Below are 26,374 nucleotides of genomic sequence, written 5' to 3' on the forward strand. Positions count from 1 at the left end.
AACATCATGAGCATCGATCTACGCATAGCCAGCGAGCCTGACCACATCTTACGACAAGCATGGGTTGCAGAAGATCTAACCTGGATCTTTACGGGCTTGCGTTGACCATTGAGTGTCCAAAGTACTGTAATGAGATCCAACTTGCAGTCATACGAAACGCAACCCCACACCATCACGGAGCCGCCACCAAAAGGTTCAGCTGCATGGGTCATCACCTGGTGGGTATGCCTCGTTACGACATCTCATGTAGAAGATTGCGATATACGGCGTTCCTCAGACCAGCAGCCCGCATCTGATGGCGCTGGTGGAGAGACTCCGACTCTCCACTGCCGGTAGAGAGTCGGACACCCCCTCCTTAGTTCTCTGGCATTGGTCATGGAATTGCGTCTTGAAAGACGAATAAGGACTCGACACTCATCGTCATTGATTTTCCTCTGGCCTTGGACGATCCTTCACGATCTTTGTGTGTCGCGAATGTTTCTGTTTTAGTAATTATAGCAATCATCTTGTAAACGTTATAAAATGAAACAGGCAACAACACGGATAGCATAGATAGATCGTCTTTAAACCTGTCGTAACCATTTGAACTGTACCATTTGTAATCTTCAATTGTGGAGGACATAATGTACAGGTGATAGGAGGTTTATTACACAAATAGATGTTTGTATTTATAAATAAACTCAGCAGCCAGAACATTATTTTGCACCAGATATCCATATCAATGTCAGCAGTACATCCTGGAAAGCCACCAAGTAGAAATGTAATCATAATGTCATCATCGTTTGCCCACAGGTTGACTAAGCAATTGACAGGAGGAGGGTACGCTAAAGGCAGACGGATCAGTGATGCCTGCCGTGTGCTTATTGAAGTAGAACGCTGTCTTCTCTGGGGCTGAAACACAATAATGATTGTGGCAATAAAAGCTGATTTAAGCCAAATTAATTCTAAACTTAAAGCATTGGTACATGAAGTTGTTCATGTTCCAATGTTTGCATCAACATATCTTAGGAGCGAGTTGAGTACCAGCCGCGCACTTAGTCATGTATAGATCATTTAAAGACTCCTAGTGTTTCATGGATGAAAAATATGTTGAAGCATTCCAAGCCATGGTAATCTATCCATTAGTATCACACCGTGTACTCACGTGACTTTGCTGTGTCGACAATTCCCTGAAATGTTAGGACACAGCCAGGGTAGGCGAAGCTCACAGTTACGTTCTGAGTTCCAAGCGGAAAGAACCAATTGTCAGATTTCAGCCCGCCTAACGAGGCACCGATGTAGCTGGATCCAAGTTCTGTCCTCTCGCCTAAGAAACGGCGGGAGGAGTCGTCAAGAATATGTTTATACGGCCTCTGAATGACTACCATTGAAAGGAAGGGTATCACAGAGTACTGGAATGTTTTCAACAACTGTAAATGTACACTGTAAGTTCTATCTTGTCATGTAGTTCTACCTTCCAGTTGTTATTAATATTTTCGTTTTTAAATGTTAAAGCAAATACAGTAGGGCGAAATAATAATTAGTTTTTGTTTAGAAATAGTTTGTAGGTGAAATATGACGTTAAAATAGAAATTCATTTCAATAAAAAAGGCAGATTTAGAAGTGAGTGTGTGCGTATGGTTTTGCGCCGCTTTTAGCAATATTCCATCAATATCACGGTAGGGACACCAGAAATGGGCTTCACACATTGTACCCATGTGGGGAATCGAACGCAGGTCTTCAGCGTGACGAGCAGACGCTTCAACCATTAGGGTGCCCCACCGCTCCGCAGATTTACAAGCCATATCTACCACTATAAGAAATGTGAAATTGACGTGGACATAGGTTTATAGTTTTCAATTCTGACTGCGCCTTGAGGTGAGGTGAAATGGGGTTTAACGTCGTACTTAAGAATATTTCGCTCATATGACGATGTGCATGCGTGTGTATGTGTGGCTGCCTGTACTAGCCCAGACTCAAGCAGTTTTTATAGTGCTAGCTCACTGAGATACCATGCCACAGTTAAGCATGAATACCCCACTCAGACACATTATATTGACTCCGAGCCGACCAGACCCTTTTGTACCCATTCATGCCTAGCGCCAGGCAGGGACCAACAAGTACCATATTTTATCGTCGTTTGGTATGACGCGGCCGGGATCGAACCCGCGACCTTCCGCTCTCCGGGCGGACGCTTTAACCACTACACTACGGTACTGCGCCTTAAGGGAAATTCGGGTGAATAGAATTCAGACACAACTGACGTCGAACGCCAGGTGTGTGGCACATTGCAAATGAGTCACACTACGTTTGAAATGGTGAAATCAATACGTCAACATGAGAAACTAATAACAACTATTCCAAAGACAAGTATCTGTGTAAACATCACAAACATTGGGCAGTAGTGACGTAGGCACCTACCCACGACGGCATTTGGCAGCAACTTTTCAGTGATGGCAACCTTGGTGCATGTGCCATCAGCTTCGATGTTGTAGCGTTCCTTCTGCAAAGTGAAAATAACATCAGTCTAAGTAAACTTAGGCTCAGTATTATTCGTTACACTGCTATACTGAGTTTAACAAAACCTAGTAGAAGGTCGCGTCAGCTAACTTTTTGGACTGACCAATCAGGACACAGCTTACCAAATCGCGAAAGTTAACATTCGCGCATACCGTTTGAACCTTTATCTCAAAAACTCGAACGATTCCGAATGCTATTTTCCGTACGACCGCTTGCGAGTGATACCCGCAATGAGTAAACAGTCGCTGAAAAAAGCGTTTTTGTCAATATTCAAGGATGTCATCTAGCGAAAATATAAGCAAATAGTAACCATGTCATTAGAAATCCAAAAGCGTATATACTGCAGGTAAAATATCCGTGTTTTATGCGGATTTTCGTTTGTTGATAGATCAGTGTCAGCGACCAGGGAAGAGAAAATCCAAAAACCGTTTTGTAAGTCCCGCCGAAACCTAACAAGTAGTCGTTGTCTGATTGGTTAAATCCGTTCGGCCGTCTCGCGTTTGATTGGACGGTCATAGGTCGCTCAAAGGGTAGCTGACGCGACCTTCTAATATGTTTTGTTAGACTCAGTATAGTAGTGTAACGAATAATACTGAGCCTAAGTTTACTTAGACTGAAATAATATTTATATGATTTACTTCACATACCTTAGAAAATGGTATTCCAAACTGCACATTGAGTGAGTGAGTATGGTTTTACGCCGCCTTTAGCAATATTCCAGCATTATCAAGGCGGAGGACGACAGAAATGACCTTTACACACTGCACCCATGTGGGGAATCGAACCAAGGTCTTCGGTGTCACGTGCGAACGCTTCACCCATAGGCTACCCCATGGTCGCCATTGCCCTTGAAATAAGGACAATGCATAACACAATGAACGGTATGCATCACATCACAAGATACCCCAATAAACTATATGCACATGATATTGGCGGAAGCCTAATGGCTGCTTACTCACTCACTCAGGCGATGGCGTCTCAGAGGCAACGTGGATTGAATACTCCCCGGGAAGCTGAGAATCAGAATTTATTGCTCACCGATCTGTTGAACGGGTAATATTAATGTAGGTACATGGGAATTTACCTGGTGACTGGAATCTGGCCGGTTATAAATTCACACTGTGAGTCATTCCTCAATGAACTCTAAGTATAGGGTCAGGCATAACCTAACGTGTTGTATGTATTACGTACGTGTCACAGTTGACCACAGCTGGCCATGCCTCAAGGAACTGTAGGTTACAGGGAAAATATAGCTCAATAAACTGTAGTAAACAAGTGGGCCACGATGTATCTCACAGAACGATAGGCGCCAGGACGTCAATGTGGCAGATCGGCGCTCATCATGTCACTGGACTCGATTTTTTTACTGACCACCGACTTGTTGCTGGGATGCTGCTGACTGCGGAGTTAAACAACAAACAAACAACTTGTAGGCAACAGGTAGCACCATGCCACAGTATATTATATATAAAGAGAACCAGGACCAACAGAATGAGTGAGTGAGTCTAATCTTCCGCCGCTTTTAGCAATATTCCAGCAATAACACGTCGGGGGACACCGGGAATGGGCTTCACACATTGTATCAGTGTGGGGAATCGAACCCAGGTCTTCGGTGTGACGTGCGAACACTTTAACCACACTACTACCCAACCGCCGCTAGGCAGGTGACCGGGTCATTGTCATATCACTCCTTACAATTATTGACCCACATACAATAATACTGTATAATGTTGTTATACGGTGTCCATTTGTCAGTCTGACTGTCCCTGAACAATATTATTTCCAGTTCCATCCAACTTTACTGTATTAGGCTACCGCCCCCAGGATCAACAGAACTGGTACCATAGGAAATTTAATATGCTGTGGGTAACAGAGTGAACCATAGTTAAAAGCACTGAACGTTCAAGGAGAACCGGAGCTCGATGGACTGTAGATAATGGTGTGAATCTAGGTACAACGGCGAATATACCTCAAGAACCATAGATACCACGGCGTGCTTAAGTCAAGAACCTTAGGTACCCTGGCGAATCATGCCTCAAGAACCTTAGGTACAAAGGGGAATCATATCTCAAGAACCATAGGTACAAAGGGGAATCATGCCTCAAGAACCATAGATACCACGGCGTGCTTAAGTCAAGAACCATAGGTACCCTGGCGAATCATGCCTCAAGAACCATAGGTACCACGGCGAATCATGCCTCAAGAACCTTAGGTACAAAGGGGAATCATACCTCAAGAACCATAGGTACAAAGGGGAATCATACCTCAAGAACCATAGGTACAAAGGGCAATCATACCTCAAGAACCATAGGTACAAAGGGGAATCATACCTCAAGAACCATAGATACAAAGGGGAATCATGCCTCAAGAACCATAGGTACAAAGGCGAATCATGCCTCAAGAACCATAGGTACAAAGGGGAATCATACCTCAAGAACCATAGGTACAAAGGGGAATCATACCTCAAGAACCATAGATACAAAGGGGAATCATACCTCAAGAACCATAGATACAAAGGCGAATCATGCCTCAGGAACCATAGGTACCACGGCGAATCATGCCTCAAGAACCTTAGGTACAAAGGGGAATCATACCTCAAGAACCATAGGTACAAAGGGGAATCATACCTCAAGAACCATAGGTACAAAGGGGAATCATGCCTCAAGAACCATAGATACAAAGGCGAATCATGCCTCAAGAACCTTAGGTACAAAGGGGAATCATGCCTCAAGAACCATAGGTACAAAGGGAATCATGCCTCAAGAACCATAGGTGCAAAGGCGAATCATGCCTCAAGAACCTTAGGTACAAAGGGGAATCATACCTCAAGAACCATAGGTACAAAGGGGAATCATACCTCAAGAACCATACGTACAAAGGCGAATCATGCCTCAAGAACCATAGATACCACGGCGTGTCACAAGTCAAGAACCATAGGTACCCTGGCAAATCATGCCTCAAGAACCATAGATACCACGGCGAATCGTACATCAAGAACCATAGGTACCAAGTTGAACCGCATTGATACTGATAAGGTGATAAAGACAAAACTCTTGATGTGTTCGTCAACTAGCTGGGAGATATTGAAAAAGTGTAGGGGAAAAGTAGAAATGAGATTCAAAAGCTTTCAAAATGACCCTGTTGTTCTTCAGTGTGGGCGATGGGGTAGCCTAATGGTTAAAGCGTTCGCTCGTCACGCTGAAGACCCGGGTTCGATTCCCCGTGTGGGTACAATGTGTGAAGCCCATTTCTGGTGTCCCCCGCCGTGATATTGCTGGAATATTGTTAAAAGCGACGTTAAATCATACTCAATCACTCAATCACTCACTCACTCATTCTACAGTGCTGAACCACATTATCACATGAACTTCTCTGTGACCCATTCCCAAAGAACAACCAATAAATGTTGCTACCGTGAAGTACGATGTGACCACTTTGCGCGCCTTTACTTGGGAATCGGACTGATAGTACTGGATGGCAGTGGTTCCCTTCATGAAGTCGTAGTAAAAGTCAGCCATTATCTGATATATAAAGCATGAGCAGAATGATTGTAGAGGCCACACTGATTTCAAATTGATATTTTCCAGAATTTCTATGGCCTCCGTTTAAAAATACTGTCAAAGAATTGCCATATCGAAGACTAAATTTCCAACGTATAAATTCATTGGATACCATCTAAGACCGGTTTTGGAACTGTTTTTTATGCAATATGAATCATTCCGACTTCGTGTATTCAACAAGATGAATGTTCGTACCCTTACACCAACATTTACAAACACCAATTAACAGTCATGGAGAAAAGATATGTCGGGTCTTGTTCGGCCTGAGAGTTAAACTACCTGGAACTCCTAAAACACAAATGTCTTGGTTATACTGGGCGTGATCGTTCTGTAAACAGTTATCGAATGCCCACATTAAATATACTCACGTCAAAAAGAAACTTGACCCCTATTATTTTCGCTCTAAAGAAAATGTGTCTTTTCAAATATTTCAAAATACTATGTCCTGAGTTCTCCCGTGAGAACTTGAAACGTACAGCGGGAACGCAACATTTCCAAAGCATGGTTTACAGGCAAGGTTCTTGTAAAATCGGTTTTATCGCAGCTGCACGAACTGTATGTGCAATTTATGGTATAAAATGCCTCTATATAACCCGATGTTATCAGTGTCATTGGAAAACCGCAGTAAAGATGCCGAGACTTACAGCAGAACAACGTGAACGAGCCATCGGTAAGATCCAAACGGGGAATTCTCGTGGTCACGTTGCAAGAACCATCGGTTGCTCTACCACGGCTATATCCCACCTCATCCAGCGGTTCCAACAGACTGGCCAGACGAAAGACCGGCCCAGATCAGGGAGACCTCGCATTATAACAGCACAGGAAGACCGGTACACCTCAACGGCATTAGGTCGCCGCCTCAGTCGATTAACAGTGGCCAGGCGTCTCCGTAGCTACAGCATTAGGAACTACAGACCGTACAGAAGAACATTTCTCACACTTAGACATCGCCAGCAGAGATTACAGTGGGCACGTCACGTACGACGCTGGCAGAGACGTGACTGACAGAGGGTACTCTTTTCGGACGAGAGCAGGTTCTCTCTATTCCATAATGACGGAAGGACATGAGCCTACAGGAGAGTGGGTGAACGAATGGCTCCTTATTGCATTCAGCCTTTCGGCGGAGGGGATGTGATGATCTGGGGAGGCATTATTGGAGACCGGACCACTAGACTTGTTGTGTTTGACGAGACACTGACTGGTCAACGCTACATCGACAACGTTTTGAGGCCGGTAGTTCTCCCGTTCATGTAGCAACATCAGAGAGGGACTCTCTTCCAACATGACAACGCCAGGCCCCATGTTGCTAGAGTTGTACAGGACTTTCTGAATCGCAACAATGTCAACGTTCTAACCTGGCTTCCAATATGTCACCGATTAAGCACCTCTGGGACCACCTCGATCGCCGTATCAGACAACGACAACCACCTCCACAAACACGTCGGCCGTTGATTCAAGCGCTGAGGGAGGAGTAGCAGAGAATCCCCAACAATGTCATCAGACGGCTGACGTTATCAATGCGCGACGTGTTTGCATGCATCCAGGTCCAAGGAGGACACGTCCGTCATTGACAATGCTTTTTGACAACTGTGAAAGTCTATGACCGTGTAAAGACTTTATCTTTTGGATATATAAATTTCAAATTTAACCCCTTCTGTAAATGGCACGTCAATACATTAATATTCAATAAATCTTAATTAAATCTTGTGGTGTGCTTGTCAATCTTCGTATTACAAAAGGTTTTAGTGACATAGGGCTGAAATTCTGCACACTGTCAGTACTGTGTCAGGAAGCAAGTTTCAGTTGGACGTGAGTATATATGTTTAGATTGTGGAGAAGATACTTATGTAAAACTGGGTTCAGAAACCCAAATACTTCCTTCATACAAACTTTTAGAACGCATGCAATCTCTCTTGCAATGTCCTCCGGTTTACAGGAGGAAGATGTGATGAGCAACACAAGACAGATTCTGCTTGACTCTAGGACATTACCCACTAATCATTTTGCCTGAACCATCAATTGTGCGACATTGTAAAACGCTTTACATATCTATTTCATATGACATATGCACATACCATGGCCTCGTGAACTTTCACACTGTTAGAATGGCATAGATGTGTATAAAGCAACATTCATAAATTATATAAGAATTTAATATTATTTGTGTATTTTGGTAAATTCACCACACATTCCCATTCATGATCTACGGTACCCTGTCTAACCACACTAAAACCTGTAAAAAGGTAGCACCCACTCCCACACTCACTCACTCACTCACTCACCCTCTCGTATCCAATAAACATGCGCCTCACTCACAAAAGATACCTGCCGCAGATGACAGTATGGACCATATATATTCATGTCGATGTTTTTGGAAATATACATTTAGGGATGGTGCAGTAGATTAGATAAACTATGAATTACATGTTACAAACACCTAAAGGTGCACATACAATGTGCCTGTGGTCAACTTACACCATATCCTTGGGAGGTCGCTCGAATGTCGAACATGGTGGCCGACCATTTATTGTCCATAGTGCAAGATATGCGCTGAGCGCTGGCGGCCGCCAGACAGGACGCACTGACCAGAAGTAGCAGCATGACGGACATCAAGTCCTGGACGTTATGACGGAGACAAACTGACCGTGAGTTTTATAGTCACTGGATACGTGTCTGTGATTGTTTTCATAATACCTGATAAAATCGGGAACGGCGTTCTATTCGCTCTCACTGAAACGATTCCATTTTAGTGTCAAATATAGGTGAAACCGAACGACTAACCCCATTCTGCCAACCGTCTGAGATGTATATAAGCACAAGTTATGAAATAAAACCAACACATTCTGGTATTTTTTATATAATTACAAATGTTACAACATAGCACTGATTCGATTGAACGGAACCTATTCCGTTTATCTTTCCAACAGGTGTTTTCAAAATAACGTTCTGTCAAAGCTGCACAAGATTAAATTATTAATTCTGGACGAGACAAGATTGTGTCTGAGGTCATGAAAACGTAACCCCTCCCGCTGATTCCCTATCAAGATAATAATAATAAATAATAATGAGGGTACTTGTACCGCGCAATACTCCACAGCACAAAGGGGAATGCTCAAAGCGCGCATTATTACCATTAGTACATTATTACCCCGGATAACCCAAGCTGCCTGTTTGGCGCTAGAAGGTTATAGTCACGTGACTTATCCCGACGGGTACCCATTTTTCTGCTGGGTGAACAGAGGCAATTTTAACAAACTCACTTGCCTAAGGTGAGACCATATGTATCACATGTTTCGTTGCGGGGAAGGACTGAAGTCCTAGAAACTCTCAGGTGTCAAGCTGCCAAACACGGTCACCCATCCAACGACTCTCCGCGCCCAAGATCCAAAGCATGCCGATTCAACGCACAAGCCGCATCGTAATGGCTTAAATATTCTGACATGCTTGTGTTCCGTCCTTGTCATTATGTGAATTTCTTCTTAAAAGACATTCAACAATGTCTTTAAAGGGGTACAAAGCATTCTACAATAAAATAATGCTCATGGGAAGGAGATACCTCTATGCACTGTAGATAGAAAGATAGGTCGCAACACAATGAACTATAAGAACCTTAGGTTGACACTTATCGCAGGGAGCTGTAAGTACCAGACGAAACCCTATCTCGGTGAACTACATGTACAAAAGATAGTGTACAACTGGTGTTTTGGTACAATACTAAAACAAAATACAAAAAATAAATGTTTTGGAAAGTGTTTTGATTGTGTCTCACAAGTACCAAACATTCGGTACATGTTGTCAAACACCGCAGATATCCTGCACCGCAGTTCTGACTGGAATAACACGAAAACCGCGATGTTTGTTGACGAAGAAGAAATCGTGACTTTTCACTGAACCAGACTCGCCTCCAGTTTCTAAGGTACCAGTTCCGGGCTCTACGACACCACCGCAAGAGATTGCGCCGATTGAAGTCTCTCAAAACAGGGGCGACAACTGGCCTACTTGGCCGAATCCCCACTTCAAGCAATCAATTCCTGACCGTTTGGTAGGAAATTCTTCTCAAACCAGGGATGCTTGGGTGGTAACTCTTCGACGGCCGCTTCTCGGGCGATCTTGGGTGGGCTTGGTCTGCAGGACACGATTCCAAAGGCGAGATATGGTGCTCTGATGAACTTTGAAATGTCGGGTAACTGCAGACTGCGACTCCCCAGCTTCAAGGCGGCTTATAGTGATGTTTCGATTGGCGGCACTCAGTTGTGACATGATGATTTCCTCTTTTCCAGGCAAAAGCTGATGACAAAATTAAACACAATGTTTGCCTTTATATAGTAATCGATACTGCATGCTTTTCCGCTTACGTGCACGTGTAGTTTGCTTTGCATGTCTTTTTGATGACGTTTTGGGCGAATATTTCTTCAAACGCTTCTAAAACATGGGGAAAAGTTAAATTGCTGTGTTTTGGCACTGAAGCTGTTTACAATCACAAAAAGATGACCTTTTGGAAAAAAATAGTATTGTTTTTGCCTCAGCTACATGAATCAATATTCTCAAATTGACCTATGCGTTTCTTTGTTTGAAGAGTGTACATACAGGCAACACGAAATGATCATGATTATGACACTAGGCTTGCCCTTGGTGCTGCCGACCGTTTTTAATGAGTGAGTGAGTTAGGATTTACAATCACATCGGCATTAGTTCAGCCAAATCGTGACTAAAACAAGTTATATATTGATAATAAATGGACTTTGATTGTAGAATCTTTCGACAAAGGACAATACAACAAGTAAAGTATAAGAGATGGTATATAAACAGATAATCGACTGAATTAACAGATACATACACGTATATATACTGATGGAATTTAATATGTTTTATCTGTATTTCAAGCTTTATGCCCATGGGATAATTTGTTTTACATGTGTAAGTTAGTCACGTGATACAGTTTAACATTTCACATCACAGAAAATGCCTTTTAAGAAAATAGTTATTAAATCTGAGATGCCATAAGTTGTTTTCTAAATTGAGACGGTGTATAATTGTTTATCTTTATACTTATTAATGGATATATTCGTCTTCGCGGAACTTACTTTCAATATGTTCACGACAAAGCTCTGTACAGACTCCATTAATAAGTAGAACAATATTTACTTCAAAATCATGTAAGCAAATACTTCAAATGACAGACTGCTCTGTAATAATAGAAGCTCTGTACAAAGAGACCGAGACTACATTTTTAGTTAGCACTATAGTAACTCTACGTTATGAAGAGACTGTCAAATGAGCACATCCACACATATATATTACCTCAATGAAGTGACATTTAATCGTCATTATCTTTCAGCCATATTCCGACCCTTAATAAAGACACCCATTTGTTCATACATGTATATACAGAAGGAAACATCCAAGACCTTTTGTGATGTAAGTGAAGATGAGCAACCTTGAATGCTGGAATGCTTGACTATCGAATAACCGTTTACTGTTTCTGTCACGTTTAGCCACCATCAAACATGGATGTATACTTTTTGACACACAACTAAGACAGTTTAAATATACTCGATGTCATTAATGAAGGATCAAGCTATTGGTAACCGTATTTCTTAAAAGTTGTTAAATCTTAATGTTTGTTTGAAATATATACATCTGAATGTTTTACAAACTTTCTTAACAGTGTGGAAAAACACATCAGGCCGTTGAAATGTCATTATTACGTTCTTTAATGTCCGATACATTCTGTTACAAATAGCACATTTTTTTATTCATATTGCCAACATGGAAATCCACCTGCCACTTAATGTCAATGATTTGCACGTGCAAGTCGCTCTATCCATGGAAAGCGGTGGACAACACACATGCATTGATGCTTTTTCACTGTCGTTCACTGTTCAGGTTCCTGTTTGAAATCGCAGCTTAACATGAGACGTTTTTTTGACACTTGTTGAAAGGGGTCAGGCTATAGGCCTTTTGGAATCAGATCAAACTCAGCGGCAGGTTGCTGTCCGCTTTAATGTGAGACAGAACGCTATTGGTAGACTGTGGCAGGGATTTCAAGCCAGTGGGTCCGTGGAATATGTCACAACAGTCCGAGATGATAGGCATATGATTAACACTGGGTAAATAAACAGATTCCTTAACGCAGTATATCATCAGACAGAACACTTCAGTGTTAAGAATGTAAGGATATCCAGGAGCACCGTTCGTCGACGTTTAAGGGCAGCCAGACTCCGCTGTAGGCGATCTGCAATTCGTCCACCACTAACTCCACGTCACAGGCAGGTGTGTTTGACATGGAGTGGACATCATGGCCGCTGGAATCAACGTCAATGGTCTCGTGTGCTCTTCACAGATGAAAGCAGATTCAATTTGTCCTTCCATGATGGTCGGCAGAGGATTTATTGTCGTAATGGAGAGCGAATCACAGATGCAACTGTGGTCATACATAACCGTTTGGCGGTGGGGGTGGGGGGTCATGGCTCCTATAGCAGTACCATTCCTGCAATCTATGCATGGCATTTATGGTCGACTCTCTTTACTGCAGGACGACAAAGCTTGGCCTCATAGGACCATGAATTCCTTAGGCAGCAGGGTGTAGAGCAAATGGAGTGGCCAGCATGCTCTCCAGACCTCAACCCAATTAAGCATGCCTGGGATGAACTCCACCACCAGTGGATCTTCCTGGACTCCGCAGAGCTCTAGTAGAGGAATGGAATGCGATTCCGCAAACTTTCTTTATGAACTTGATAATGAGCATGAGAACAAGGTGCGCCTGTGTTTTGGACGTGGGTGGAGGGTACATAGGATAGTGAATGACCGAGTGCTTCATGTTTGTCATTTTCATTTTTGGGTGTTGGTCTATGCAACTGGTGTTTGCTAGTGCTGTTTGAACTTTTTGGTATGTATGTCACGATGTGTCACGTTTGTCAACACATTAAACATTATGATGACACTCTTAGTTCTATTATTTCTGAGAAACGTTTCTTAACGTGTGCTATATATCATTTAATCCTTTATTGATGATTCCCAGTAGTAAGGCAATATACATCCTGTTGTGTGGCAGCGTTATTCATTATTCATATGTAGTACATTCATCAAGGAGCAGAGTGTGCTTTAGATTTAGACTTGTGCTACATTTAGACAGGGTTCTGGAATGTCCTACAATTTTCTGGGCCTTTCCACTATATTCTGACTCATTGAGTTGTAAAATCATCTTAAGTCTTTTGAGGTATATAAGGGGCGCTAACACTTGCCGCCCATCTCACATTATATCTCAAGTTGAAAGAAGACCAGCAATTGTGTGGGGAATATTCTTACCCTGGCTACTAAGCCGATGCCCATTTTGGAAGCATGACCATTTTTTAAGTGAGTTGAACATTACCATCTGAGTTTATGATTTCTATATCTATACACATGAGTAATAATCAAGTACCACCCAGTTTTACAGGATACGTAAGAAAACACTCCATAATGTTGCATAAGCTTTGAAAACCATGAAAGTGAAAGTATTAAGTGGCAACTGTTACATATTCTACTCTGAACAAAACTATAAAAACATGTGAAATTGAAATTTGGTAACACTGTACTTGCAGCTGAGTTAAAGAAATAGAGCCAGACACTAGAAAGCTCGTTGAGAAGAATGGACAAGGGAGAAATAACAATACAGATATGTGTGATTCTACGGCACTTCGCTCAACACATTGCTTAACTAGATAGATGGTGCTGAGAAAATATCTACAGCCGACAGACTGTCCTGAGGCATACTTGTAGACGATAATCTTGTAGAAGATGCGTTTTGCGCTGTGTATTCGTTCCATGTACACAACAAACCAGCAGTATAATGGCGATCTTATAACAATCAAACAAATGTTTAATATGTCATATCGCAATATCACCTATGCTTTTCTTTTTTGGTAGAGTATAATTCATCCAGAACATGCTGGTTCTTCCATACAAAACCATCTTCCTCAAGTGCAGTCAAAGATGTCATGATCAGAAGCAAAAGACACATTGAAGGACAGTCACCATTATCATCAGAAATCTCTAGTAATAGACCATTGTACTTTGATCTCAATATCTTAAGTATAAGTTTATAAATCAGTATCAAATAGTGATAGTATCAGATTATCGCCAAAGCTTGCTTGTATCTCGCCCACCATTGCAGCTCGTCACAGCCACAAGCAAAAACAAGTCAATTGTCAATCTGAAACAAATGTTATGTGGACATATGGTGCAAGATAAAATAAAAAGGAAATGCATTGAAAAACATCTGTTGAATAACAAATTTGGAAATTTGCAGTGCCAATGTAAATCTAAACCTTTAAAGTATCATACTGGTGATCATGCGTTGACTTTGTAGCTTTTTGCTGTTTATCGTCCACCCAGACTATCGGTAGCCAATATAAACTAATTCCGCAAAGCACTGCCCTCAGTCCAGTTAAGACCTGAAGTTGGACAAATCTTTCTCAAAATCCATGCAGACATATTGACAGACTGAAAATGGTGTATGGTGTCACAACACATGTCCTTGCTACGGTATGTCAAAGCGCGAGTAGACAAGTTTGTTTGTTTGTTTGTTTGTTTGTTTGTTTGTGTGTGTGTTGTTTAGCGCCGCACTCAGCAATATTCCAGCTATACGGTGGCAGTTTGTAAATAATCGAGACAGCACCAGACAATTATCAAACCAAGTCAGTGCTCCTGAACACCCTTTCCCGTTGGTCACCTCCTGCGACAAACATTGGTTACTGAAGACCAATTCTATTCACGAGTCTAAATGATATTTTTTCAAATGAAGTAAGGACGTCCTAATCCTCTGAGCCTCATACATTTACGTGTGTGTTCAGTAGCATCCATTTTCCCCTCGGATGGTAACTCAGTGAGATAACCGAGCACAACCTACAGTGTTGAAGTTTAAGAAGACAGCAGCCATGGGTACATGTAGTTCACGTGCTGGAAATAGGTCGAAATGGTACAAGTAATGGTACAAGTAATGTGACAGAACGAACATTGGGACAGTGTGACCAGTGTTCCAGAGATCCACCCAATCGCCAACACACAGGAAGGAAGACGGATGCGGTCAAGGCAGTGTATGAAAGACGAGCTAGATTTCTGATGGAGGGTCTAAATCTACAGCTAGTCAACCCGATGGTCTGGTAAACATTTTAGATAACATGTTTCATACATCTGAGCAATTTTCTTAGGATTGTCTTGTCTGGTTAGACCCGTGACGATCCGGGTTAGAATTGCTCTTCTGTAAAACCATGCTTGTCGTAAGAGTTGACTAAAGGGTCGGGTGGTCAGGCTCGCTGACTTGTTTGACACATGTCATCGCATCCCAAATTGCTCAGATCGATGCTCATACTGTTGATCACTGGATTGTCTGGTCCAGACTCGATTATTTACAGATTGGAATACTGGAATATTTATAGCTGGAATATTGCTGAGTGCGGCGTAAAACTAAACCCTCTCACTCACTCTTGTCCGGTTAAATCCATTTTGGGTTGGTAACAATAATTTTGGAGTTACCAGCCCTGATGTCTGGCTGGGGTTTTTGCTTATTTCATACACTGGTCAATGTCAACGTGATCGGCGGTGAAGCGGCGGCCATGACCTTCATCCCAACCCATATACAATCTAAGTGACCATGTCAGTCAAGTATTTGTGGGTAGAGGAATTACACAATGTGGTGTATGGTCAGTAACCCACGTACGCCAAACGGCCCAGCGACTGTGAGGAGGTGTTCACTGACATTTATATATAGCGCTAGAGATAATAGGTCGTAACCGTAGGAGATTAGTGACAAAAAAGGATGAACGTTTGCTTAAAATATTATCAAGACAGAATTTCGGAGCACTTTCGAACACAATTTGGCATTTTGGATAAGAGAAGTTTAGAAGAAACCTCTTAAAGTGGTTTGCACCATAATACATATTAACACTCACCCACAGGTCTGATTTTGAAGAGTTTACAGAGTTCACCAGTGACTGCTTGGAAGAACCAAAGATATTACACTGTCGTCTCCAAATGTAACACAGCACATCTGGCTATACATAGTTCACCTGTTGGTACAAGTCAAGACTCGTTATATGCCACCAAGTAATAACATACAGACACCGTACTTTGACAGATATCTATTGATCACAATTTAATTGTGAATTATTTTAAATGAAACAAAAATCATTCCAGGACAAGAAATGAACTTTATTAATTGCAGTTGCTTTGCTATTGACAGCCGGCGGGGATTCCGAAAGCAGCGTCATCCGTAATTTGCGGCACATATCCGTTAAAGTATACACCTGTATTTACTGGAGCTGAAACACAAATGTGGTTATTATGCGTTGTCATCATAGGAAACCTGATTTATGCTCAAACATAACAGTAAATAAAAGATAAGCAAATAAATTTAGTTGTACATGCTCCATTGCATTCTCTTCCCACAGAGGTTACTTGTCATTTCTTCCTACGAACCTCTGTTCTAATACGGTCATACTTACCGGTTCTCGTAAAATCCCCTAGCGGCAAAAAAATCGCAACACGAATTATCTCCCTTCTTTCATACATACATACATACAAATATTTGTAAAGCGCTTTTTATCAATCTAATTGCTCAAAAGCGCTTTCTGTCCAATCAGAACACGTGTTACATCAACTTGACTAATACAAGCAAATGTTGGGTCACAAATATCCCTCCTCTGCCAGGAACTTGTGTTGATGTGACACACAAGACATTTAATGGCTAGCTTGTCCATTGTCAACGAGGGCGATGGAGACGCCATTGATCCGCCATTTACATGACTGAGTTCTGTCTATAAGAAACGTTTGCGCATCGCGCAGGGAAAGCGGTTCTAGTTTTCCCGAAGCATACGGAAATAACCGAGGCCTTGCAAATGATCACTTTTGAAACAACGTCGCTGATTGCACAACTAAATCTGATTGCAACCAATCACGAATCCTGAACACTCGCACAATGAAATGGACGTATTAGAACAGAGGTTCGTAGGAAGAAATGACAAGTAACATCTGTGGGAAGAGAATGGCTCCATTGCTTTCTAACTAAAATATTGGTGGAGCGGGTAGTGCACCATTCATACTGAACATCGTTCATAAATGCTAATGAGTGACACTGGTAATTAAATGTCAAATGCATATGCATTACAGTGTAATAGTTCCATGGCCTGTATCAAGTATGGATCATTTAATGAACTCTTGATATAATTGTGTCATTGTAAAGATCAATGAACTCTAGTAATACGTTTTCTCAGATGTTACTGTAAAAGGTTTTAATGAATGAAAATAGGATTGAATTTAATCACATAAAATTGAATTGAGGAAGATCATTTATTATTAGTTTTCTGACATCATACGTTTTCGGATGGCAGTGTTTACTCGCGGTATAAGTCGGCTGATGGCATGTCTTTACGATAAAGTTGTCTATAAGGTATTACGATGTTCCGCTGCTCGTCTGGTTATTCAAGAAAACCCAGAATGTTTTTAAGCACCTGAAAAGAACACTGTTATGTACGATAAACACTGTTCATTGCAATCCGCACTGAATTTCGTTAATTTACAACAGGATTAACCTGAGCTCAACAACGGTTTAACCTGATCCGCGGTATCCCGAAGAGCGATGTTGCGAGGGATGGCTCTAGTTATTTCCTTGTAAAGATATCTAAAACAAATGCTTAGTAACACACTGTACTCACGTGACGGTACTGTATCGACTTTCCCCCGGAATGTTGGGACGCATCCAGGGTTGGCATAGCTGACAGTAAAGTTGAGGGCACCAAGACGAAAGAACCAAGTATCAGTTTTCAGCCCGTTTGTCTCAGTGCCGATATAGCTGGATCCGAGGTATGTACTCTCGTCTGTGTGGGGGAGATAATTTATATCACTGTGCACATGTGAGCGTGTGGTCTTGGGCACCACGATCAGCAGGCACTGCCATTTTCTTTGAACTACTAGTACATAATGAACGCAAAACACGGAAACACAGAACTTGAGGATTCCACTCAGTAAGAGAAATACCAATTTAATAATAGTGAAAACAAACATAAGCCTGCATTTTATAGTGATGACGATATGATGTAACCTTGGTGTAGGCACCTACATGGGACGCAGTTTGGTAGCATGTCGTCAGTGTTGGGCATCCGGACACATGAGCCAGTGTTGATTGTGTACCGTAGTCCCTTCAACGTCAAAATCACATTTACTGGGATTTACCCAACACATTAACTCGCACATCTCAGACAAAGGTATGGACAAAAAAGCAAGCATATTACAATGAAAACGATGTCGTGGGGAAGGGGATACCCCTATGAACTGTCGACCGGTAGACCACATAACAATGAGTGTTAGTGAGTGAGTTTAGTTTTACACCGCTTTAAGCAACCAGCAATATCATGGCGGGGGACATCAGAAATGGGCTTCATACATTGTACCCATATGGGGAATCGATCCCGGGTCTTCGGCGTGGTGAGCGAACGCTTTAACCACTAGGCTACCCCACCGCCCCACATAACAATGAACCTTATATTGATTCTTATCTCAGGAAACTGTATGTTCCAGATGAATTCTTATCTCGGTGAACACACAAACTGATGTGCTGCATAAGATAGTACAGGCCTGGGCCTAGATTTTCGAAGCTCTCTTAGCGCTAAGATAGTCGTAAGTGCCATACATTAACATTAACTTACGACTCTCTTGGCTCTAAGAGAGCTTTGAAAATCTAGGCCTGAATCTATTTTCAGAAGCCCTTAGCGCTAAGATAGTCGTAAGTCTATGTTAATGTATGGCACTTACGACTCTCTTAGCCCTAAGAGAGCTTCGAAAATCTAGGCCCTGGTCTTTTTGATAATTCTAGAGTGACTCAAAATAGATATCTTCACAATACATCAGTGATTTTAATGGGTGGTGGTGGTGGGGGTGGGGGACTTATACCTGAATGAACTGTATAGAGGGTTAGTGTCACAATCAACTGTAGTGATGTCATCTCAATGGAATGTAGTGCTGGCTATACCTCTATGCAGTGTGTACGCGGCAGTATAACAAAGAACTGTAGTGGAGAACTATATGTGGACTATGCCTGGGTTGAAGGGGACAATTCTTCAATGTATTGTACATGGGAACTTTACTTCAATGAACTGTACATGGGAACTAGACCTCAATGAACTGTACATGGGTACTATACCTCAATGAATTGTACATGGGAACTAGACCTCAATGAACTGTACATGGGAACTAAACCTCAATGAACTGTACATGGGAACTAGACCTCAATGAACTGTACATGGGAACTAGACCTCAATGAACTGTACATGGGAACTAAACCTCAATGAACTGTACATGGGAACTATACCTCAATGAACTGTACATGGGAACTATACCCCAATGAACTGTACACGGGAACTAAACCTCAATGAACTGTACATGGGAACTAAACCTCAATGAACAGTACATGGGAACTAGACCTCAATGAACTGTACATGCAAACTAAACCTCAATGAACTGTACATGGGAACTATACCTCAATGAACTGTACATGGGAACTAGACCTCAATGAACTGTACATGGGAACTAGACCTCAATGAACTGTACATGGGAACTAGACCTCAATGAACTGTACATGGGAACTAGACTTCAATGAACTGTACATGGGAACTAGACCTCAATGAACTGTACATGGGAACTAGACCTCAATGAACTGTACATGCGAACTAAACCTCAATGAACTGTACATGGGAACTAGACTTCAATGAACTGTACATGGGAACTAGACCTCAATGAACTGTACATGGGAACTAGACCTCAATGAACTGTACATGGGAACTAGACCTCAATGAACTGTACATGGGAACTAGACCTCAATGAACTGTACATGGGAACTAGACCTCAATGAACTGTACATGGGAACTAGACCTCAATGGAACTGTACATGGGAACTAGACCTCAATGAACTGTACTGGGAACTAGACCTCAATGAACTGTACATGGGAACTAGACCTCAATGAACTGTACATGGGAACTAGACCTCAATGAACTGTACATGGGAACTAGACCTCAATGAACTGTACATGGGAACTAGACCTCAATGAACTGTACATGGGAACTAGACCTCAATGAACTGTACATGGGAACTAGACCTCAAGGAACTGTACATGGGAACTAAACCTCAATGAACTGAACTGTACATGGGAACTAGACCTCAATGAACTGAACTAGACCCTCAATGAACTGTACATGGGAACTAGACCTCAATGAACTGTACATGGGAACTAGACCTCAATGAACTGTACATGGGAACTAGACCTCAATGAACTGTACATGGGAACTAGACCTCAATGAACTGTACATGGGAACTAGACTCTCAATGAACTGTACATGGGAACTAGACCTCAATGAACTGTACATGGGAACTAAACCTCAATGAACTGTACATGGGAACTAGACCTCAATGAACTGTACATGGGAACTAGACCTCAAGGAACTGTAAATGGGAACTATACCTCAAGGAACTGTAACTGTACATGGGAACTAGACCTCAAGGAACTGAACTAGACCTCAATGAACTGTACATGGGAACTAGACCTCAATGAACTGTACATGGGAACTAGACCTCAATGAACTGTACATGGGAACTAGACCTCAATGAACTGTACATGGGAACTAGACCTCAATGAACTGTACATGGGAACTAGACCTCAATGAACTGTACATGGGAACTAAACCTCAATGAACTGTACATGGGAACTAGACCTCAATGAACTGTACATGGGAACTAAGCCTCAATGAACTGTACATGGGAACTATACCTCAATGAACTGTACATGGGAACTAGACCTCAATGAACTGTACATGGGAACTAGACCTCAATGAACTGTACATGGGAACTAGACCTCAATGAACTGTACATGGGAACTAGACCTCAATGAACTGTACATGGGAACTAGACCTCAATGAACTGTACATGGGAACTAAACCTCAATGAACTGTACATGGGAACTAGACCTCAATGAACTGTACATGGGAACTAGACCTCAATGAACTGTACATGGGAACTAAACCTCAATGAACTGTACATGGGAACTAGACTTCAATGAACTGTACATGGGAACTAGACCTCAATGAACTGTACATGGGAACTAGACCTCAATGAACTGTACATGGAACTAGACCTCAATGAACTGTACATGGGAACTAGACCTCAATGAACTGTACATGGGAACTAGACCTCAATGAACTGTACATGGGAACTAAACCTCAATGAACTGTACATGGGAACTAGAACCTCAATGAACTGTACATGGGAACTAGACCTCAATGAACTGTACATGGGAACTAGACCTCAATGAACTGTACATGGGAACTAGACCTCAATGAACTGTACATGGGAACTAGACCTCAATGAACTGTACATGGGAACTAGACCTCAATGAACTGTACATGGGAACTAGACCTCAATGAACTGTACATGGGAACTAGACCTCAATGAACTGTACATGGGAACTAGACCTCAATGAACTGTACAATGGGAACTAGACCTCAATGAACTGTACATGGGAACTAGACCTCAATGAACTGTACATGGGAACTAGACCTCAATGAACTGTACATGGGAACTAAACCTCAATGAACTGTACATGGGAACTAGACCTCAATGAACTGTACATGGGAACTAGACCTCAATGAACTGTACATGGGAACTAGACCTCAATGAACTGTACATGGGAACTAGACCTCAATGAACTGTACATGGGAACTAGACCTCAATGAACTGTACATGGGAACTAGACCTCAATGAACTGTACATGGGAACTAGACCTCAATGAACTGTACATGGGAACTAGACCTCAATGAACTGTACATGGGAACTAGACCTCAATGAACTGTACATGGGAACTAGACCTCAATGAACTGTACATGGGAACTAGACCTCAATGAACTGTACATGGGAACTAGACTAACTGTACATGGGAACTAGACCTCAATGAACTGTACATGGGAACTAGACCTCAATGAACTGTACATGGGAACTAGACCTCAATGAACTGTACATGGGAACTAGACCTCAATGAACTGTACATGGGAACTAGACCTCAATGAACTGTACATGGGAACTAGACTTCAATGAACTGTACATGGGAACTAGACCTCAATGAACTGTACATGGGAACTAGACCTCAATGAACTGTACATGGGAACTAAACCTCAATGAACTGTACATGGGAACTAGACCTCAATGAACTGTACATGGGAACTAGACCTCAATGAATGTACATGGGAACTAGACCTCAATGAACTGTCAATGAACTGTACATGGGAACTAGACCTCAATGAACTGTACATGGGAACTAGACCTCAATGAACTGTACATGGGAACTAGACCTCAATGAACTGTACATGGGAACTAGACCTCAATGAACTGTACATGGGAACTAATGAACTCTACATGAACTGTACATGGGAACTAGACCTCAATGAACTGTACATGGGAACTAGACCTCAATGAACTAACTAGACCTCAATGAACTGTACATGGGAACTAGACCTCAATGAACTGTACATGGAACTGAACTAGACCTCAATGAACTGTACATGGGAACTAGACCTCAATGAACTGTACATGGGAACTAGACCTCAATGAACTGTACATGGGAACTAGACCTCAATGAACTGTACATGGGAACTAGACCTCAATGAACTGTACATGGGAACTAGACCTCAATGAACTGTACATGGGAACTAGACCTCAATGAACTGTACATGGGAACTAGACCTCAATGAACTGTACATGGGAACTAGACCTCAATGAACTGTACATGGGAACTAGACCTCAATGAACTGTACATGGGAACTAGACCTCAATGAACTGTACATGGGAACTAGACCTCAATGAACTGTACATGGGAACTAGACCTCAATGAACTGTACATGGGAACTAAACCTCAATGAACTGTACATGGGAACTAGACCTCAATGAACTGTACATGGAACTGTACTACACTAGACCTCAATGAACTGTACATGGGAACTAGACCTCAATGAACTGTACATGGGAACTAGACCTCAATGGAACTGTACATGGGAACTAGACCTCAATGAACTGTACATGGGAACTAAACCTCAATGAACTGTACATGGGAACTAGACCTCAATGAACTGTACATGGGAACTAGACCTCAATGAACTGTACATGGGAACTAGACCTCAATGAACTGTACATGGGAACTAGACCTCAATGAACTGTACATGGGAACTAGACCTCAATGAACTGTACATGGGAACTAGACCTCAATGAACTGTACATGGGAACTAGACCTCAATGAACTGTACATGGGAACTAGACCTCAATGAACTGTACATGGGAACTAGACCTCAATGAACTGTACATGGGAACTAGACCTCAATGAACTGTACATGGGAACTAGACCTCAATGAACTGTACATGGGAACTAGACCTCAATGAACTGTACATGGGAACTAGACCTCAATGAACTGTACATGGGAACTAGACCTCAATGAACTGTACATGGGAACTAGACCTCAATGAACTGTACATGGGAACTAGACCTCAATGAACTGTACATGGGAACTAGACCTCAATGAACTGTACATGGGAACTAGACCTCAATGAACTGTACATGGGAACTAGACCTCAATGAACTGTACATGGGAACTAGACCTCAATGAACTGTACATGGGAACTAGACCTCAATGAACTGTGGGAACTAAACCTCAATGAACTGTACATGGGAACTAGACCTCAATGAACTGTACATGGGAACTAGACCTCAATGAACTGTACATGGGAACTAGACCTCAATGAACTGTACATGGGAACTAGACCTCAATGAACTGTACATGGGAACTAGACCTCAATGAACTGTACATGGGAACTAGACCTCAATGAACTGTACATGGGAACTAGACCTCAATGAACTGTACATGGGAACTAAACCTCAATGAACTGTACATGGGAACTAGACCTCAATGAACTGTACATGGGAACTAGACCTCAATGAACTGTACATGGGAACTAGACCTCAATGAACTGTACATGGGAACTAGACCTCAATGAACTGTACATGGGAACTAGACCTCAATGAACTGTACATGGGAACTAGACTCAACCAACTGTACATGGGAACTAGACCAAGGAACTGTACATGGTTGATCCATACCTCAATGAACTGTATGGAATATTGGAACAAGAACTGTAGGACAGAGAAGTGGGCGATAATGACTCTACACTTGAACTGCAGGTTCAACTAGAAAATATTAACAGCAGAGATATGAAGTTTTTTAAATGTTCCCATGGTCAGGTCTCCTGAAATACAGAATTGCGTTGCTCCCCAGTGTCAGGTCTCCTGAAATGACAAAATCACGACGTACAAATGCATGGTGCTACCTTTCCGTAGTGCGTGACCACTCTGTCTGCCTTCACTTGGGATCCGGGCTGATAGTACTGGACGGCAGTGGCTCGGATGTTATAGTCGTAGTAGAAGTCAGCCTTTACCTGAAAGAGATAACATAGGAGAGGGATTTTACATGTCACATAATCGAAGTATGAGAAAGAATTCCTTCCAGTGTGAACTTTCCAGTAGAACACTGCCAACCGTCAGTTTGACCTAATGTTAGTCAAAGAATTTCAATATCGGAGACTGAATTACTACTTCATCATTATAGTTGTCTTCATGGAATGTTTTATCAGATCAATTTAGTGCCCACAGGACAGGACATGTTGACCTATTCACGAACACCTTCCATCTACGATTTCAACTTGCATACCCAGATGGAATTGGTTTCCATCGAGATGGATAACACTCTAGCGTTGACATTGTATATTTCAAATAACAATCATCATTTTCCAACCTTATGTACACAGGCAAACTGTATTTGCAATATGGAACGTCACACATACAAAGAAGCGAGGAAACTACATGTCCAGCCAGATCCTGTTCGCCCTCTTTTATTGCCCTTGAATCCTTTCTAGGGTGGACCTGGGGACAAGTGCAGTAATTGGCCCCGGATGGACAGCATTCGAAAACCCTATTGACGGCCTTATGTGCTAAGAGAACGAAGAGGATTAAGTAAGTACGTAATCCTTACTAGGAGACAAAATATTTGTCATTCTCAAAACACATGTCTCTTTGTCCTTAGTATATACCTTCATTGCGCATGTGTTGTTAGTTGTTCGTTTGTGTTATGTGTTATGAAACTGATGGGATTCAAATATAAATAATGTCACAAAACCCCTTTCCATGATTATACAAATATCTTCTAAAAGCACAGTGTATTGTTCGATTCCAACTGTAGCATTCGCTTTTGTTGATGAATTACTATCAAATAGTCATAACACCAGGTGTTCGCGGAAAGGAAGGGATATCCTGCCACACCGATGTCACCCATCTCAACAAACATGTATGAACATTGTAGATGAATGTGCCTTTATCACAAACAGATGCCAATACATTTACCCAAAAATGTCGGAAGAGTACAGTTGTATTTTGTATTTAACACAGAACACCTCAACACCTGAAGGTACAAATGCAAATGTCGCTGTAGTAAACTTACACCGTTTCCTTGGGAGAGTGCGCCAACGTCGATCATCGTGGCTGACCACAGAGCGTCGATGCAGCAAGGTAGGACTTGAGCCTTGACGGCCGCCAGAGAGAAGACAGTGACCAGGAGGAGCAGCATGGTGGACATCACGACCAAGGATCATGACGCTGACGAACTGTCCGCTACTTTTATGGGTATTCGATACGTTTCGGCAACTGTTTTCATACTTAACTGATAAAGCCGGGAACACCGTTCCATGCAATTATGGTACAATGATTGCTTTTCAGCGTCAAGTTAAGTCACCAAACTGTATGTTAAATGAAACATATTTGAAACTTATAAAGAACTAACATTACTGACATCCCATTGAGCTGTTTATGGACTCTAAAGTAAAACAAAACAACCAACACATACCAACAAACACATGACAGTACTGGTTCGATCAAACGGACGCTCTTCCATTTATCTTTTTGCAAGAATTTACATGATAAAGGGCATATTTCGCAATAGAAGATTCATATTTCGAAATACGAAACGTACTGAGATTAAGTACGTTTGATCTTTGGACGATATTATTTCTACGGTCATTCCCGCTGTCTACCAAACGATTACAGGTGTCATGTTTCAAGATCCTTTGGTTGCACATTTCGCGTTTCAATTGTTTCTTCAGGGATTATACATACAGGTAACATGAAATGATCATGTTTATGTCACTGTAACTGTCTTCTGTCCTTTCTGCTGCCGATTTTCTAAAATCAAATCAACGG

At 41.9% G+C, this 26,374-nt stretch overlaps 2 protein-coding genes across 2 annotated transcripts; both read right to left on the reverse strand.

Moving 5' to 3' along the window:
• Positions 1–628: 628 nt before the first annotated feature.
• Positions 629–8,695, reverse strand: LOC124271972. Its single transcript, XM_046707141.1, has 5 exons — positions 8,535–8,695; positions 5,913–6,020; positions 2,401–2,482; positions 1,145–1,306; positions 629–891 (listed from the first exon to the last, which is right to left on the reverse strand). The coding sequence occupies exons 1-5, from the start codon at positions 8,667–8,669 to the stop codon at positions 776–778; spliced, it is 603 nt and encodes a 200-aa protein (XP_046563097.1). The 5' UTR covers positions 8,670–8,695; the 3' UTR covers positions 629–775.
• A 7,534-nt stretch (positions 8,696–16,229) lies between these two features.
• On the reverse strand, positions 16,230–25,827 carry LOC124271973. Its single transcript, XM_046707142.1, has 5 exons — positions 25,620–25,827; positions 24,454–24,561; positions 18,157–18,235; positions 17,753–17,914; positions 16,230–16,360 (listed from the first exon to the last, which is right to left on the reverse strand). The coding sequence occupies exons 1-5, from the start codon at positions 25,752–25,754 to the stop codon at positions 16,272–16,274; spliced, it is 573 nt and encodes a 190-aa protein (XP_046563098.1). The 5' UTR covers positions 25,755–25,827; the 3' UTR covers positions 16,230–16,271.
• Positions 25,828–26,374: the final 547 nt, after the last annotated feature.

The sequence above is a fragment of the Haliotis rubra genome, unplaced genomic scaffold (genome assembly GCF_003918875.1).
Source record: "Haliotis rubra isolate DU_JTF1 unplaced genomic scaffold, ASM391887v1 Scf165, whole genome shotgun sequence".
Lineage (NCBI taxonomy): Eukaryota > Metazoa > Mollusca > Gastropoda > Lepetellida > Haliotidae > Haliotis > Haliotis rubra.

Bases quoted from the DNA above. Each gene is read 5' to 3' on its own strand.
- LOC124271972 (XM_046707141.1), bottom strand. From the start codon at position 8,669: ATGTCCGTCATGCTGCTACTTCTGGTCAGTGCGTCCTGTCTGGCGGCC. The intron at 6,021-8,534 runs GTAAGTTGACCA...TTTATATATCAG, and splicing joins CGACCTCCCAAGGATATGGT to ATAATGGCTGACTTTTACTA. The intron at 892-1,144 runs GTGAGTACACGG...ATTGTGTTTCAG, and splicing joins TGTCGACACAGCAAAGTCAC to CCCCAGAGAAGACAGCGTTC.
- LOC124271973 (XM_046707142.1), bottom strand. From the start codon at position 25,754: ATGTCCACCATGCTGCTCCTCCTGGTCACTGTCTTCTCTCTGGCGGCC. The intron at 18,236-24,453 runs GTAGCACCATGC...TTGACGTTGAAG, and splicing joins TGGTCACGCACTACGGAAAG to GGACTACGGTACACAATCAA. The intron at 16,361-17,752 runs GTGAGTACAGTG...TTTGTGTTTCAG, and splicing joins AGTCGATACAGTACCGTCAC to CTCCAGTAAATACAGGTGTA.